Source organism: Melanerpes formicivorus, unplaced genomic scaffold, assembly GCF_026170545.1.
Source record: "Melanerpes formicivorus ecotype bairdi unplaced genomic scaffold, bMelFor1.0.p_v2 SCAF_10, whole genome shotgun sequence".
Classification (NCBI taxonomy): domain Eukaryota; kingdom Metazoa; phylum Chordata; class Aves; order Piciformes; family Picidae; genus Melanerpes; species Melanerpes formicivorus.
This window is the reverse complement of record NW_027142362.1, coordinates 15331763-15348806: the sequence shown is the minus strand read 5'-3', so window position 1 is coordinate 15348806 and position 17044 is coordinate 15331763. Positions and strand designations below refer to the sequence as shown.

Genomic DNA, 17044 nt, shown 5'->3' with positions numbered 1-17044 from the left:
TTAATTGATAGCTGTGTATAATTTACATTGATTTTGATAATATGAAATATTACTGGTCTTTCTGAAAGGGCTCTTTGTGTTGAGATAAATGTAATAAACAAAAAACCTCTCTCACTGCCTCTCTGATAATGGATTTACAGTTGTAATTCTCCTTTTAAAAAAATGACAATGTGTCTTTCAGAAGTGATTTCTACATAGTCAATCTTTTCTCTGCATTTACGTGGAAACATTTCACAAACATAACAAGTTACACCTTGAACATCTCACAGGTGAATAAAGTATGCTATTATATTTTACGAATGGGAAACAGAGGTGTAGGGAGACCAAGTGAATTTACCAAGGGAACACACATAAACCATGAAAGGCAGTATAAATCTTGTTCAATGGTTTCTTAACCACAGCATCATATTTTGTCACTGACAAGGAACTGAGAAAGGCAAACTGTCTCACTCTGTATCACAAGAACAATAATCTGAGTTGTGCTTCTTCACTGTCAGTGGAATTCTTGCTTTGAACCTTGGAAAGCCTAAAGAAAAGAAACCTATAAATGGAGAAATAGAAATGGCCTATTCTGTCTGAGAGCTAAGATGATGATTAAAGTCTTCATTCTGAAGAGTATGATGGAAGTATTATATACTTTGTATTGAAGTTTCAACATTTATTCAAAGTAATCACGTAATCAGAAAGTAATAAAAGAGGAAAAGTAATGCTAGTATAGGAATCCAATTTACATTGTTCAGACCTCATAAACTTCTAATATGTATAAAAATGGCAAAATGAAAACAGAATATACTTGGTTCCTGGAAACCACTGTTTCTTGGGAAATGTTATCACATAATTAAATGCTATGTTATAATGCTTGAACCTGGGAGGAAAAAGAGAATAGAGATAATAAAGGCAGCCTTAATGGCATTGGGTCTTACCTGCTAAATATTCAGCTCTGCATCTTCAGTGTATTTTTATGAGGCTATTTTCATTTAGTTCTGGTTTCATTTTTTAGAAATACATCTTTCCATGAAGGAAACATCTAGACTTGATTCTCTGCTCTTTGGCTTGTCCCAAGAGTGCAAAGTGAGCACAAAACATTACCCAAATAAGCATGGTGACATTTTGTGGGCAATTAGTAGAATGAAGTACAAACCAGGATGAATCAGACAAGACAAATGTGAGACTGCACTGTAATAATTACCTGTGCTGTATCTGGCTCTGCCTGTAAAGCAGAAGCAAAGGCTGAACACCTCTTAAACCACAGTGGTGTTCTCTGACTGTTACCCAGCAAATTTCACGTAAGGCTTACTAAAAGCTAATGTGGAAACAAGCAGTTCTAATGGATTTATCCTATTCCCCTGGGAGTAGAGCCAGTATCAAATGTTTAGTTTAGAACTAATGCACTTGCCTGTAAGAGGAAATTTGTCTCTGCATCTATTAGAGAAAAAAGACACTAAGGAACCTCTATACATGGAAAAGCCCTGAAAGGATAAGACTGAGTCTACAGTTTAATAAAACAGAGGCTGAAAAAACAGTTGTTTGCTGTATGAGGAAGGATCATGCAAGCACTGGAAAAGTGAGGATTGCACACAATTGCTGAAATGTGTGAATACATAATGAGATGAACTAAACCAAAAAGGTCTCATGTTTTCATACTGATGAAACCTTACACTGTGGTGAATGCTGCCCTGTTCTCCCTTCCATAACCACAGTCCCACCCCCCCCGAATCTGCCCTGCAGTCTTCCTCTAAGCCAAGGCTATATTCTGTCTTAAGGGGAACTTCATAAATTGTAAAGTTGGAATGACAATAGACTTGAAATCTGCCACTAAATGGCATGACCTTTCTCTGGGCAGCATTACCCTTTCAAATCACTTTATCAGTTCCTGTCATGAAAGAAGAATCTCTCATAGAAACAGGAAGATGATATTTGCTTATGCACTGAGAACAACAGCAAAATTAATAAGCAAACCTACCTTAAAAGCATAAAATGGTTAATGGCTTTCTTGTTCTTCTACTATTTTTTCTGGGCCTGACACTTCAGAATCTTAGCTCTACAGGATTGAGACTGTTTATTGCTACTTTTACACCTGCAACTAATTCATTTCTGGTCTCATCCTGGTGTTGACTTCTGGCCACTACCAGGATTATCATAATAACAGCAATTAGAATATTCTCTTTCTAACACACTGGATAGCTTTGGATGTTTGATCTAACCTATTACAAAGTTGAAAGTATGAAAGAACTGAATAAGACATTTCCGAGGACATAGAATTAAAAATTCTTCTGTAATTGCATGTCAAATTTCAGCTCATTACTCTCTCATCATCTTTTAACCTTCTCAACTTCATACTTGGAAAGGAAAAGATTTCTTACCATATGAAGTCAGTAACAAATCACTTGCACTGCTGGTGAAATGCTCTCTTCTCATTTGTTTGTGCCATAAATACAGGTTAATTTGAGGACAAGACTGTACAAATATATTCACAACCTATAAGCTCAGATAGACTTGAGTAAACTAAATGCCAGACAACAACAGTTATATATATAACACTTAGAATAACCTACAAAGATGCAAAAAAAGAAAAAGGGCTAGATCTAATAAAGTCAGTTCTCAAAGAGAAATGTGATACATTCTGCATGAAAAAGCTATACATAAAAATAATCCCAAGGTCAGATCAGAAAAAAAATTAGAACTGGTGTGGACTCAATTTGTTAAATTTGCATGACTTTTAACAGTATGCAAAGGCTAGAAGTTGTTCTTAATTTAAAATGGAAGAAAATCTAGAATTAAATTATGAACTGAATACCAGATCTTGGTGGTTTTGGTTGCAAGGCATGTCAGCTTGGCACGCTGTAGCCCTCATCTTGGCTGTTGTAGAGACTGCTTTGGGTGGCCTTTCATCCTTCACTTAAAAAGCAACCTGTTTTTTTCTGACAGCAGCCATCTACCTTGTCACATGCAAATATGCTGCCTTAGTATTCATAGTGACATCCCACCACTACACACACTCTTCTCTAGAGAAGGCCACTGCTATGGAAGTTGCTGCTCACTCTAGCTTCTCCATGTCATAGAAGCAGCCTCCTAGATAGACTGTCCTGGGCAAGAATTAGGGGAGACAAGTGTTAGAGCTGCTGGTGCCTGGCTCACAGGGGCCATTGGCTCCTATTGCCAAGGAAGTAGGCAGCAGGGCTGAAGAGCAGTGGTTGTCCCTTGCAGCAGCTGCAGCTCCATATATCCCCTGAGCAGGTACAGGAGGCATTCAGCTGTACAGTGAGAGGACATAGCCTGACAGCCATTGTGAACTGCGCTCAGTAAAAAGGGACAAAGTAATATAAACTGGATGTTCCAGAATTACTCTTGTATCAAAGAATGGAGTTATTATATAACTGACAGGAATGGGTATATATATGGAAAAGCCAGGAACAGGATCTTGGATGAGCTAATTCGATCCTGTTTGTGACGTCAGCAATCCCTTTGCATACAATGCTGGATTATTTCATTCCTTCTTGACTGGATGTAGAAAGGCATCAACTTACACTACAAAAACACTGTTTCAGATCAATACTAAATTGAATCAGGCAAAGATTGCAATCACAGCCCTGGACACTACATATGAGCAGATGGCAGCCTGTGTTAATAACTTGGATGGTGACACTGGCAGAATTCAATGCATTCTAATGACCTCCATTAAAACCATGAAGATTGAGTGCGAACATATTTAAGGGTCTGCTCCTTGTTTTACTGCCATTAACAACTAGAGAATCAAATTCAGACTGTAGAATGTCCATGGAAAGAATTAATGATTTAAAAGACAGTAAAGCTAGAGAGAGTAACAGCGTGCTGATGAGTATTTGTGCTTAAATTTATTGAGGTGCCTCTTTAGGAATGGAACCATAGAAGGTGAAATTGCATATATTTAAATTAATTTATAATTAATTTCCATTTCCTTTAATTACTACTTATACACAGGAACAATATCACTGCTGATTCCAGGAGTGCCTTGGAAATTCTAATGACATAAATGGCATTTACTCTTTTCAAAGAGACAGTATCCACAGCAACACAGAGACGAGACCATATGCAGGACTCACTTGGAACAGGCATAGAAAGTCAAGTGCCTCCTAATGAAGCTTCTATCTCTCTACAGAATTAGGATATTAACATAAAAATTTGTTTAAAAGTCCTGATCCAGCCCAACCATCCACTCTATTCATATATTATAAAATTACATCTTTCTCATGAGCTTCCTGCTCTATTCTTAACAACCACGAAACTAACCACTGCTTGTTCTGAAGCTTTCCTTTGAGTGATCAGTGTGCTCTACTTACCGAATAGAGTAACTATCTTGTTGCAGCACAGAAAGTTTGTAGTTTAGTGGCTAACACACTACAAGCACTGGGATGCTCAAGGACATCTGTGTGCAGGGTGTAAATACACATTCCAAGTTACAAAGGTGTGACAATATAAGAGCTACTAGAAACTCTTATTAATCTGCCACTTTGAGATGACTATAAAACTTTACTTTCAAATGCTGGTTTAAACATCTATGCTCCTACCCACATCTTCAATTTAATTTTCCATGTCTTCTTTTGGCACTTTGCATATTACAATAATAGTTCCCGAAATTCCTTCCTTCCTGTCTTCCTATCTTTTTCTTCTGCTGTGCATTTCTTACTGTGCAAATTCCACATTCACATAATATAATTAATGAAGCAACACAACAGTAGGTGAACAAAATAATTCTTCCGTTGACAGCTATTCTAGTCCCATAATTTTGCTCTCATTTTCTTTATCATCAGGAAAATCTACAGTATCACCTAAATGCCACCATACTGGTATTACTGAATTAGAGATTCTACAGCAAAGAATAGAAATTAATCTTAAAACATTATTTTTTTATTTAAAAAAGAAATCCTTTATGCCTGTTGAATTATATTGTTGTGGATATCCAGGAATATGTATATGTTTAATTCAGACTATTTCCCTAACTTCTTGTCTTCAGTAATTTAAAAAACATTTAGTGCAGGTATTTTCACTTGGTTTTCTGTAAACATATGTTAGTGAGTGGGTAACCATCAGTTGAGGTTATCTGCTGCAGTGAATAAAAAGGTATATTTTGTCTATAGTTAACCACAGCAGTATCTTAAAGAACAAAAGGATTTGATTCTGCTGGAACTAGAGTGACTACAATCTGCCTTTTGAGCACAAAAGGCTTTAATTATTTGTGTGTGTTTTCTCCATGATTTCAGTCAGTAAATGTTTCTTGTAGGCAAGTTGGAAACGTTCTGCTGTAAAGAAAATATGGAATGCCTACAATGCTCTCCTGCAAGATATTGATGATTTTGTCAGGTTATAAGCAGCAGCATTTCAAGTTACAGCTCTTGTCACTTGCTTCCACAGGTAACTTCATATAACTGCAGTGCAATGATTTTCATCCTTTACCAAACTTCTTTTTCATTAACTTATAAAACATCTTAAACAAATACGCTAGAGAGCTCTTACCACCCACAGAAATCTGATGGCAGGTGTCATCTGCAGTGGAAATCAGTCTTGGTGAACTCTCTAGTGTAAATAATAGTTTGTTCTAATTACCTTCCAGAGCATATTTCATGTCCTGGGCAAACAAAGTCCACATGATTTCAGCACTGATTTTCCCCATGTTCAGCTCTTGAGGGAACCTGCAATCAATCATATTACATCAATTCAGCTGCTGATAGAAGTTGTGCCTACAGCTGCACAGCAGAATGGCAAATATTCCCACAAAATTAATTCCCTAATATGCAGTTAGCCTGTTTTGGGGTTTTGTACAATTATATCAACCATCCAATCTTCAGATAAAAACTTCCCTTTAGTCTAATGTCAAGGGCCAAAGTAATTGGATGAACATTATATAAATTCCCTAACATCACACTTTAAATCAAGAAACATCTGTCTATCTCACATATAAATTCCCAACTTTAGATAAATCATAAGGCAAAACAGTGGAAAACAGTGAAACTCTCTGGGAAGATATAGAGGTCTATACTAATTGAACCCGACTCACTGCTTGAAGACTTTCACCTTAAAGTATGGATCATGGAACGGTTTGGGTTAGAAAGGACCCTTAAAAGCCATCTAGTCCAACCCCTCTGCAGTAAGCAGGGACACCTTCAAAAAGACCAAGTTGCTCAGAGCCCAGTGAAATGGGAAAGAATATAAAAGGTAGAAAAATGCATACTTTTGATTCAAAATTTTAGTTTTGGCCTCATGCTTCATGTCACTGAACACCAGTCCTTCTTAGCTAATTTTTGCTGTTATCAGGTAAGTATTTTTCACATTTTTTTTCACCGACCTCAGCTGCTTCTTATACTATGCAAAAGAAACGCTTTAATCTTTCAGTTACCATCCTTGTTTAGTTACTAGCAAAGGCTGCCACTTTAGTGACAGGCACTGTTTCACATTCTGTTTAAAAAGAGAGCTACTTGCCTGTTTTTTGGTTGGTTTTGGTTTGTTTATTTTTTCAAATCCCCAAACCAAAGAAACCCAACAACAAACCCCAAACAGATAAAACCAAAAAACCCTTATGTCCATACTGCAGCTCTCAGGGCACAGGAGTAGACCAAATCAGGTCATGCAGGTTCAGCAGAAAGTACTGCACAGAACCCAGGCATGGGAAAACAGTTGTTTATCCTGCAGTGGTGCAGTGAGAGCCATATGAATATCTGGCAGTTCACTGTGAATGCCTCAAATCATCAAAGGCCATACTCATGGGTGAAACATACAAAGCTGTGTGGCTCTTGTCTGGAATTCCTCACATAACTTTACAATATCAGAGAGTTTGGTCCAGAGCATTTTGACCTAATCAGAATAATAAAATTCACTAAACAAATTCAGAAAATATTAGCCAACAAACAAATTTTTTGAAGTTCTTGTTGCCCAAGAAAGACTGAGTGATGTGCAGCTTCAAGATGGTAGCAATATGATGTGATGTATTCAATCCAGGGACTTATTTGACTTATTTGACCCTGATCATATCTGAAAAAAAAAAAAGCACTTAACCAATTAGCTCTGTGACTTTCACATGAAGCAATTCCCAGTTCAGATCCCTGATATGCCCTCTTTCTGCTAATGGCTGCTCAGTTACAGACTTTGTGTTAATTCTCTTAACACAAAATTAATTGTTGTTCAAAAGCTCAAATGTGTTTCATCTGTCTTAATTTCCTTGCCTCCAGGTCAGACTGAGTGCTCTCTTAGCAAGAGATTTGAACTGTGACAACTTGCTCTGAGGAAATATTTAAAACTTGATTTAACATTGACACTTTTGTCCATATGCAAAGCTGACCATAATGCAGGTCTGGGTCTGATAAAAACATACTTTTTTTTGAGTAACAGTATATATATGTGTATACATTTTAACTTGTTGGAATACATGCACACACGAACTGCAACTATCTTATTACTGTTTCTTAAATTACCGTAGTTGAACACAGTATTCTTGATTAATACCACCTGGTACCCGAGGGTCACACCCAAACGTGTTGACTTCTGTGTTCTTGAGAAATATAATCTTAGTGCTATGGCCATCAACTAGACATACCAGTGAAATTCTTCCATCCAATGGCCAGTGTATGGATATTTGCAATTTCATAATTACACAGATACAGCTCTGTACATAGCCCTGCAGGTCTGAGTGTCAATGCCCATAAATCCTATTTCATGTTACCCCATACAGTGTCCTCTTAGCAGGAGATTACTGTGACAACAATCATTACAGAACAGAAAGCCCACTTTGTTATAGTTTATTTTTCACATGGAATGAATTTGCTTTGTGGCAGCTATGATACCTGTAGGTGCATTTATTAGAGACTCAGATAACAGAGTTTTAGTTTGTCCAGAGCAAGTTATCAATGCCATGTGGACAGCTAGCCTGATCAGCATTTTCAGTCAGTGCCACTAATTCAACATGCTAATGAACTAAGACTGAATATGTGGAAAGACATCATGTAGTTTACCAGGGTACAGCCAGACCTTAATTCATGAGTGTTCACTACAGTTTAATCAGATGCCTTCCAGACAGTATAATCCCATTTAAGGAAGCAAAACTTCTTGCCTGTCTTGTTCTAAGTACAGAACTCTGTCTTCAGGACTACCCCAGCCCCTTTTCCACACAACACCACCACTGCTTTTTCACTTCTTGGATTTATAAATGAGCGAGTGGAATCCCATAAACAAAGTAAACTTCTGGTTTTCCACACTGCCTTCTCAATGTTGTATGTTAGCTACTGCTCCTTTACCCAGCTCAGACAGGCACGCACAACAAAAACTGTGACAAATGCCTTTGGACATTAGAAATAACCATTTCACATCTGATTCATGGCTTTGTTTTATCTGTCATTTGTATGAATTGTGTTGACATAAGAAAAGAAGCTTGCACTTTTTTTTTCCTATTACCTTGCTCTGCATTCTTTAACCTGTTCACTGATGTACTGCAATTTGAGACAATATCACATTTGTATCACAAAACTAATTAGCCACAGGCTGCTTCTTAAAATAATGTACTACTCATAAACACATTGCAGAAATAAGTGTTATCTTTTATATATGTACTAACCACAATGGTTGAAAATGGAAGTACAGGCAGACATTACAGCTGTATGGTATAGACAATTTCATTTTACAAATTTCAACTGCTACTAATTTACAGAAGATTGGACAGAAATGATCAAATGGTAACTGACATGGCATTTCTGCATTTCTGCATTAATTGCAGAATTGCATAATTAATTTTTAATAATTTTTAATGATTTTAAAGTTTTCAACTAGTTTCTGCATTTGCTAACATCAAAAACCTGGATTTAGGTTTTCTCCCCTGATATAAGTAATGTTTATGTGTATTTTCAGTCAGCTATTCTGTCAATAAATACTGCACAAAGTGTACAGGATTGGCAAACTACATCTTGACAAACTACATCTTGACGAACTGCATCATGCATTCAAAAGATTTGCTATGAACATCAATGCAAAGGAAATAAAGCTCAGACCTGTGCCACCAAGTATCAGAGAGCTGTGCTGGAGTAAAATTTTGTTCTCAACAGGAAGGACTATAACATGATGGCTACTATTTCAACCATCTGCTGGATCATTAGCAATGATGACTGTGATACACCTTATCTCTAGTAGTGATCACAAAGACAGAAGATTGGATTTTGTTTTGAGCTAATGCAGCTATTTTTATAATATTTTTGAGCAAGTTAAGCTGCAATGGACATCTGAAGGTCATCTAAGTTGAAAAAGAAAGAATCTCAGTGACATCAGGTTGCTCAGGGACTATACAGCGGAATTCTGACTACCTCCAAACATTAAAATGACACAACTTTTCCAGGCAATGTATTTCAGTGTTTGATACCTTTCACTGTGGAATATGAATTTGCTCCTGTAGAACTAATATGAGTTTCCCTACCTGAAAATTATGCTCATGCCTTTAATGTGTACTTTTGGAAGTGGCTTGGCTGTGCCTTTTCCTTATAACATCCCACTAGGAAGTTGAAGAATGCAATCAGCACTGCCCATAGCTGTACAAACTGCTTCCTCAGCTTCTGCTTACAGAAGCTGTTGACAATGGCTGTGTTCTACTGGGAAATCAAAACTTGAAAAAAAAGATCCCTATGCACTGTCAGGGGTTCTGACTAGAAGGAAGGAATCACCTCCTTCAACTTGTGGGCTTGGTCTTTCTAATGCAGCCTAATTATATTATTAAGCAAAATACAGCTCAATGCCTTGGCAGGCCTGTTCATGAAGGTAGCTGCATTTGGTCTCCTTAACGTCCTTAAGTTCTTCACCGAGCGAGTCATTCGGCATTGGAACGGGTTGCCCAGGGAGGTGGTTGAGTCATCGACCCTGGAGGCGTTCAAGGGGAGATTGGACGAGGCACTTGGTGCCATGGTCTAGTCATGGGGTCTGTGTTGATAGGTTGGACTCGATGATCCCCGAGGTCCTTTCCAACCTAAGTGATACTGTGATACTGTGATTAAAATGGTAGCTGAAGTTTTTGTAGTACTGTTTTTTTGATTAACATTCCTCCATTGCATGAACATTATTTTAGTAACAAATTTCATGCCTTATGAGACCTCTTTTATCAAAGCCTCAAAAGAGGCAATTAAAAACATTCCTGGAATTAAAAAAACCCAAAACCAACAAACAAAAACCAACCCCAAAACCCCTTTGAGATTTCTATAGATACCCACCCCCGAAATCCAAATGACCTCTTAATTTCTTATTCAAATAAAACAGACACTTCAGTATTTTAAATAAAATCCCAAGAGAAATTCCTTGAAAGAAGCATTTTAAAACATGTCAATTTATCTACAAAAGTCTCAATTATCTACTTCATTTCCATTTGATGGAGTTCTCATGCAAGTGTGGGCATACTAAAATAGATCTCAGGCAAATAAGTTAAAGCCTTGTAGAACTTCAAACAGGCAAAAATTGTATGTACTTTGTTAAATGTAACACATCAGATACAGAAGCTTCCTTCCACGCTTCTCCCAAATGTGTCTGAAGTTGTTATTCAGTTAAAACTCACAGTATCTGTCAGAGAAGCTGATTCAGCTTCACTAATTGTAGCAGAGGTGGCACCTTTCAAGCAGACAATGGGTAAGATATTTCTTATACCACATCTCAGACCCTGCATTGACGAACATGGAACAAAAGTCCATTGACAACAGTGCTGCTGATAATGCAAGATATTTTGCCCTTTCAGCTACATTACTGTTAGGACTTAAGGTGCAATCCAGTGATAGTAAATCACATTAGGCATCATCATCTGCATCTTCTGCACCGTGCCCCACAGATAATGACTTTGCAGACCTCATTTAGAGGAGCTGCATTACTGATTCCAGCATAGGTGTGATGAAGGCAGGCTGACTTAGTGCTTGAAATCTCATGTCAAACATCCATCAATATTATAAATTAATTGTAATTATACATGGCCAATACAAATCAGTTCTACCACAGCAAGTAGCAAAACCACCTGTAAAATCAGCTATCATAGTTGTGGGTATTATGCAACCATCATAGCAATTGTTGCAGTGCTGTTATATGTGAGTCACTAGCAGAGTTTAACACCCAACAAAAGCATATAAAATATTCTACAAGCTACATGGTAACAGCAGCAGCTGATTTATGAAAGAGAATGGATAAACAAAGGTCAAAAGCATCTATGAAAGCTAGGAATTTTGTATTGTTTGAGTTTTATCACCTTATTTTTAGGTAAAACTACTATTTTTTTTTTTCAAACTACTTCAGAATCTTGTCTCTAAGCAGCAAAATATCAGAGAAATTTCCCATGTAAACCTCTACATAGTACATCTTCTAGCCTTTGTAAAAGCCACATATTTTCACATTTGCAAGTGAAATATGAGGATAACCAGGAGAGTGCTCTATCAGTAATTTTCTTTTCTCTTGCTGCAATTATTGCTGTCTCATAGGCCATAAATTTCCCAATTGCTCTGTCATTCTTAGAGCAATACTATAAAATCCCAGTTTATCCAAAACATTGTTATTAAAATCACTTTGATCATCTGTGTGACAGTCTCTAATTCTCAACTCATATGTCAGCCATGCAATACTATTTGCTAAGTTTTTATAGAAAATGAACTAACCATTAGGGTGCTTGCACGTGATACTTCCCAAAGTATTTCCTAAAGTACTAGACTGAAGGTAGTCACTTAGGAATGTCTTCCTTCTTTGAGATAAAGTAAGCAAACAAACAAACAACAAAAACCCCCACCTGTTTACAGAGGCTAGTTCTAACAGAGTGCTATACATAAAATCACATATCAATGAAATGAAATTGAACATAGCTTGAAAGAAAATGAGAAGTCAGTGTATGATGCAAACACAAATATACCTCCAAAACATTTATCCTAGATAGTACTGCATGCCTGGTTGAATTCCAGAACTAAGAAATTTCTATTGTGGCAATTAAAAGTGCTTTATTATTAATCTGTGTTGTTAAATCTTTTAAGATTGAAGTCCCTGAATCTCAGGTGTACATTCTCAGGGCCACTAATATTCCCAGTTTTATTCAGCTGCTAATGATGGTTTGGTCCTGGTGGTTTTGTGTTGTGCATGTAACAACAATTTAGATTGCACTATGTATAGAGTGCTGGGCATGATCTTCTACAGGTCTTAGAACAGAAGTTCTATCTGATTTGAAAAATCATATTGGAAATTCTATTTAAACCACGAGCAAAGATTTTATCCATAGAATCATAGAATCAACAAGGTTGCAAAAGACTTCAAAGATCATTAAGTCCAACCTGTCACCCAATACCTCACGACTACTAGACCATGGCACCAAGTACCACATCCAATCCCCTCTTGAACACCTCCAGGGATGGTGACTCCACCACCTCCCTGGGCAGCACGTTCCAATGGCTAACAACTCTCTCAGTGAAGAACTTTCTCCTCACCTTGAGCCCAAATTTTCCCTGGCACAGCTTGAGACTGTGTCCTCTTGTTCTGGTGCTGGTTGCCTGGGAGAAGAGACCAACTCCCTCCTGGCTACAACCACCCTTCAGGTACTTATATACAGCAATAAAGTCTCCCCCGAGCCTCCTCCTCTTCATTCTCAGGTTTTTCGCTCTACTCTCCATTTTTCCTAAGATTTCAAATTTTAACCAAAATAATGTTCCTTTTCCTGAAGAAAACATAATAAAGAAGACAGATACCTTATACAGTCTACATGCCTACTCTGGTCTTAAAGTGTTTGATACACTGCTACATGACAAAATGACAGCAGGTCTTGTGAAAGAGCAGCCTGTTGCTTTGTAAAACAGGACAAAGTTCACAAGTTGGATGAAACAGGTGATACTCATATGCTTCTACAGAAGGAACTCTAATTTATAGCAGGGAATATTACAGAATCAAGACACAAACCACATCAGACAGACTTTCCTTTATCAAAGAAAAATTCTAGAGTTAGTCTGACATAGTCCAATTTATGATAATTTCCCTGATGTTTTTTCACTTCCTTTTGTTTGTTGATTTTTCCCCACTGATGTATATTTTGTGACTCACTGACTCATACCTTACAGTTATGCTCTTTCTTCAGTATAAGTTACTATCCTTGACATCATGGATTTATTAAACATCCTAACTCATGAAGCATAAGGAAATCTACTCCTGCAGATTTCACATGCTAGTTCTTTCCTCATTATGGAATGAGGAGGGAATGAGTCATATCTTTTGGCAGTTTCCTTTTACAGCAGCTCAAATAATTTCCATTTCCAAACACTCAATGCTGTTTGCCCTTCTGTGTTGACATCAACATTCCTCATCCTCTGTTATTTTCCTTTAATTTCTGATTGCCCAGATTATATTGTAATTTACCACAAAGAGAACTCAGTCTCGCTGTACTCAATTCTTTTCCCCCCCTTAAGTTCTTTTGTAATGTTTAATCTCCCTTAACATTTTAAATTTCAAGGTAGTGCCTTCTGACTTCCAAAATGTAACTTTCCAAAATGTAGCTTTGCTAATCATACCAGGTTTTCTCCCCATCTCTTATAGGCTCTGCATTTTACCATAATACCATTTTTGAGTTGATTATTCACTATGTCTTCTCCAGGAACACAGAACTGACACTGATCCAAATTCTTCTCTCTAACTTCAAATACAAACAAATTTCACAGTACTATTTCATATTAGAGTACTTTCTCTAAGTACCTGATCAGCTATTCTGAAATACCATATGGGCTATTTATTTGTTTATTTAATCCATACAACAAACATTATCACTTCTTGGTTCTTCAGTGATTTGGATAGTTTTGTGACCATCCAACCCTGGTAATCTCAGAGAGCATTAATAGCATTTGTTATTGGATGGCAACCATGATTTTTATTTTTCTTCCAAAAGATGGGTTTTAGCTATTAGGTGGAGACAAAAGTTCAAGGGCTAGCTAAGCCCTCTATTTCAATACACTCTGCACAAGTCACCGAAACAAGTCACTGAAACAAGTCACCAAATGGTACTAAAGAAGCACTAAAGTGCTAAATAAGAGTATGAAACACACACAAGTGTTCACAGAGGAAAGAAAACAGATCCTTCCATTGCAAAAATGTAAGTATCAGTAAATAGCAAGCATAAAAGTACCACCATCACATGTCTTGCATCACAAGACATATGACCATTCTGTGTGCTGTAAAATTAAAGGGAAAGCTTTTTCCTAAAGATGTGCAGAGACTCAATGTTTAGGTTTTGACTTCCAACTACACTAGCATATTGTAATTGAAGATTTGCTCATGAACCAGCTTCCAATCACACTTTAATTTGTTGTAACTAGTAGAATGAGAATTTTGCAACTTAAATAACAGACTTAATGTTTTTTTTCCCTCAAATAGATATAACATGTTTCTTATGTCATATAAGATGCACAAGTTGCCAATACAAATCCCACTGAATGGTCTGGTATGGTCTTTCAGTTGTTGCAATGGTTGCTAAGGCAAACATGTCATGTTTCAACTGGATTTGTATTCTGATTCAGTTCAAACTGCTTTACCACAGCATTTTTTTTCTTGCCCTCCTCAATCCCGAGGTAGGTCTAAAAACAAGGTTTCCAAAGCTGGTTGAGCAAAAGAACTCTGAGCAATATTGTGCCATTGTGAAAACTCTTTTCAGAGTGCCTGGAGCTCTCCTGGGGATCTTCTGTAACCTCCTTTTAGCAGCAGGGTTCAAGTGGATGTAGACCTAAGTATTCCACTAAGACACTGCATGGCCATGTATTTCCGATTAGGAGTTATAGTTTACAATATTCTTATGCATCCGACTTCTACTTTCCTTTCATCCATTTTCTGGGGTACACAAGTGGAAAGAGGCTGTTTGTCATTTTTTTTTTTTTTTTTTCCCAACAGCTCTTACATGCTTCTTTTGTGTTAGGAGAAGCTTTTATTTTAAAAATAAAACATATCCAAAGAAATTCTGAACTATTTTTCAAAATTTCCCACCCACAGCTCCTATTTGTGAAGCAGATTTTTTCCCTTCCACTTCCAAAAAGAAAACAGTGGAAACGGGAGAGAAGTCTACAAACTCTCTCCCAAATCCATCCATTTCTGACTCTGGGTTCACATATTACACAGCTACTCAGCTGTACATTTGGGATCCTCCTAATCGTTTTAGAACAACTTGGTTCTTTATCCCCTTCCTTTCTCCCTCGTTTGCATAATATAGCTAGAACTACTCTTGGGATAAACAACCCCCAATTACTTGTTTCATTTCAATCATAATTGAAAACAAATATGTATTTGTTCCAGTTTGATGATTTATAATATTTGTTACACAGCCAGTCAGACAAAAAAAAGGAGCTTTTGTTAGCAGAAGAATTTCATACTAAGTTGTATAAATGGCCTAAAGCGGAAGAGAGTTTTCTTTCTCTATAGGCTGTTAACTTGTTTCTTAGTAAGGCCAGTGCAGGAAACGATTGGACAAAGATGTTTACACGATCATTTATTTATTTAAAGGAGGCAGTGAAATCTTTTCCAAATTCTGGTTATCACTAGGAGGTTTCTGTGGCTCTATAAAACATGTGGCACCTTTCATCAACAGACAAGAACATCTCCATGTAGAGAGTGCCTTTCAGTATCTATTTTGGCTGAAGGAGATTTGTTCTTGCTCCCCTTCAGACCATTCAATTACAAGCCACTGCAGACACCTCTGTTAATTGTTTAGCCATAATAAAGACAAGAGTTCCCATTTTAACTTTTGCATAAGTCATCACAACTAGATTATGCCTGGATTTTCTATAATCTCTCTCCAAGGAGCTCAAACTTTTCCCTAGGCCCTCATCATGTCACATTTCAATTAGAGTGACATCTGTTTCTCTAGCCTTAATACGTGAAGGTGGTTGAGTCACCATCCCTAGAATTGTTTAAAGGCCATTTAGATGTGCTGTCTGGGGAGATAGTTTAGGGGGTAAACTTTGTAGAGTAGGGTTAAAGATTGGACTTGATTCTAGGGGTCTTTTCCAGCCTGAATGGTTCTATGAAACATGTTCCTTTGTACTCCTTCAGACTATTTCATTTTCAAAATCTGGCACTCTATCTCCTCTTTCTGTGTTTATTGATTTTGTATCTGTTTTCTACTAGTGTAACAACCATAAGTTATTTGAATTGTCTTGGCCATTAATTGTACCCCCTTGATCTGTTTCCTTTTAAATTCTAAGAAGTTGTTTTCCATCTCTGGTAATTCCAAGATATTGCTCTCCATTTTAAAAATTTTGATGCCAGCCTGGCTAGGCTTTCTCTCTAGCAATCATAAATTTGGAGAGGGTATTCTTGTGAGGTTCATTATTCTTTTACAAATACATACCTAAAACTCTATTATAATCCCTACAAACTCTCAGCATGATTTGAACACTTCATTGTGCCTGGATACGTTAACATTAATACCATCGCACTGTTTCAGTGAGTTTTCCCTTCTGTCTATCCATTTCATTCTCTTGCATCAATATTTTGCTTCTAAATTTTTTTTGGGTTGTTCATATACCATATATCATTAGTGTTCCTAAACCAAAATGTTGTCTTTCTGTGATCAGAGCACTAAACCTTTACCACACTACGTCAGTGTTATATTCTTGATGTTTAAAAATCACTGGCTACATCATATTAAAATACAGCCACAATTCTCAGTTTTTTATGGGGAAAGTAATTACTTACTGGTTCAAGACAGGTGTGTATGCTGTCTTATCTTCATCTATGATGGTAACCATCAAAGTAATAAGCTGTGCCCAGAAATCTAAATTTTTTGTCGTTGGTCCTTGTTCTTCTTTAGGAACTTCTTGTTTCTTACCCTGTTTAAACAAGATTGAATATATTTTAAGTAAGAAGAAGTAGAGAAAACATTGTGAGATTTCTCCCTACAGGTTATTAATTGGTAGAAGAGAGTGGTATGTTAAGATATTTTGGACAAAGATCATCTGTCTAATCTAGAGTAGGTTGTCTGACAGACTGGACCTGGCTGTGGATATAGATCAAAACTGGTACATAGTGCAGAGACAGCAGGTCAGCAAGATAAACAGAG

The 17044-nt window shown here is 37.0% G+C and overlaps 1 protein-coding gene across 1 annotated transcript in view; it reads right to left on the bottom strand.

Annotated features, from left to right (window-relative positions):
• Positions 1-17044, bottom strand: part of UNC13C (unc-13 homolog C) — a 148314-nt gene that overhangs the window by 37282 nt on the left and 93988 nt on the right. Inside the window, exons 18-19 of the mRNA XM_068143868.1 lie at positions 16681-16814; positions 5584-5669 (exon numbers count right to left, since the gene is read on the bottom strand). Of these exons, the coding sequence (XP_067999969.1) occupies positions 5584-5669; positions 16681-16814 (220 nt within the window). The remainder of the gene's footprint in view (positions 1-5583; positions 5670-16680; positions 16815-17044) is intronic.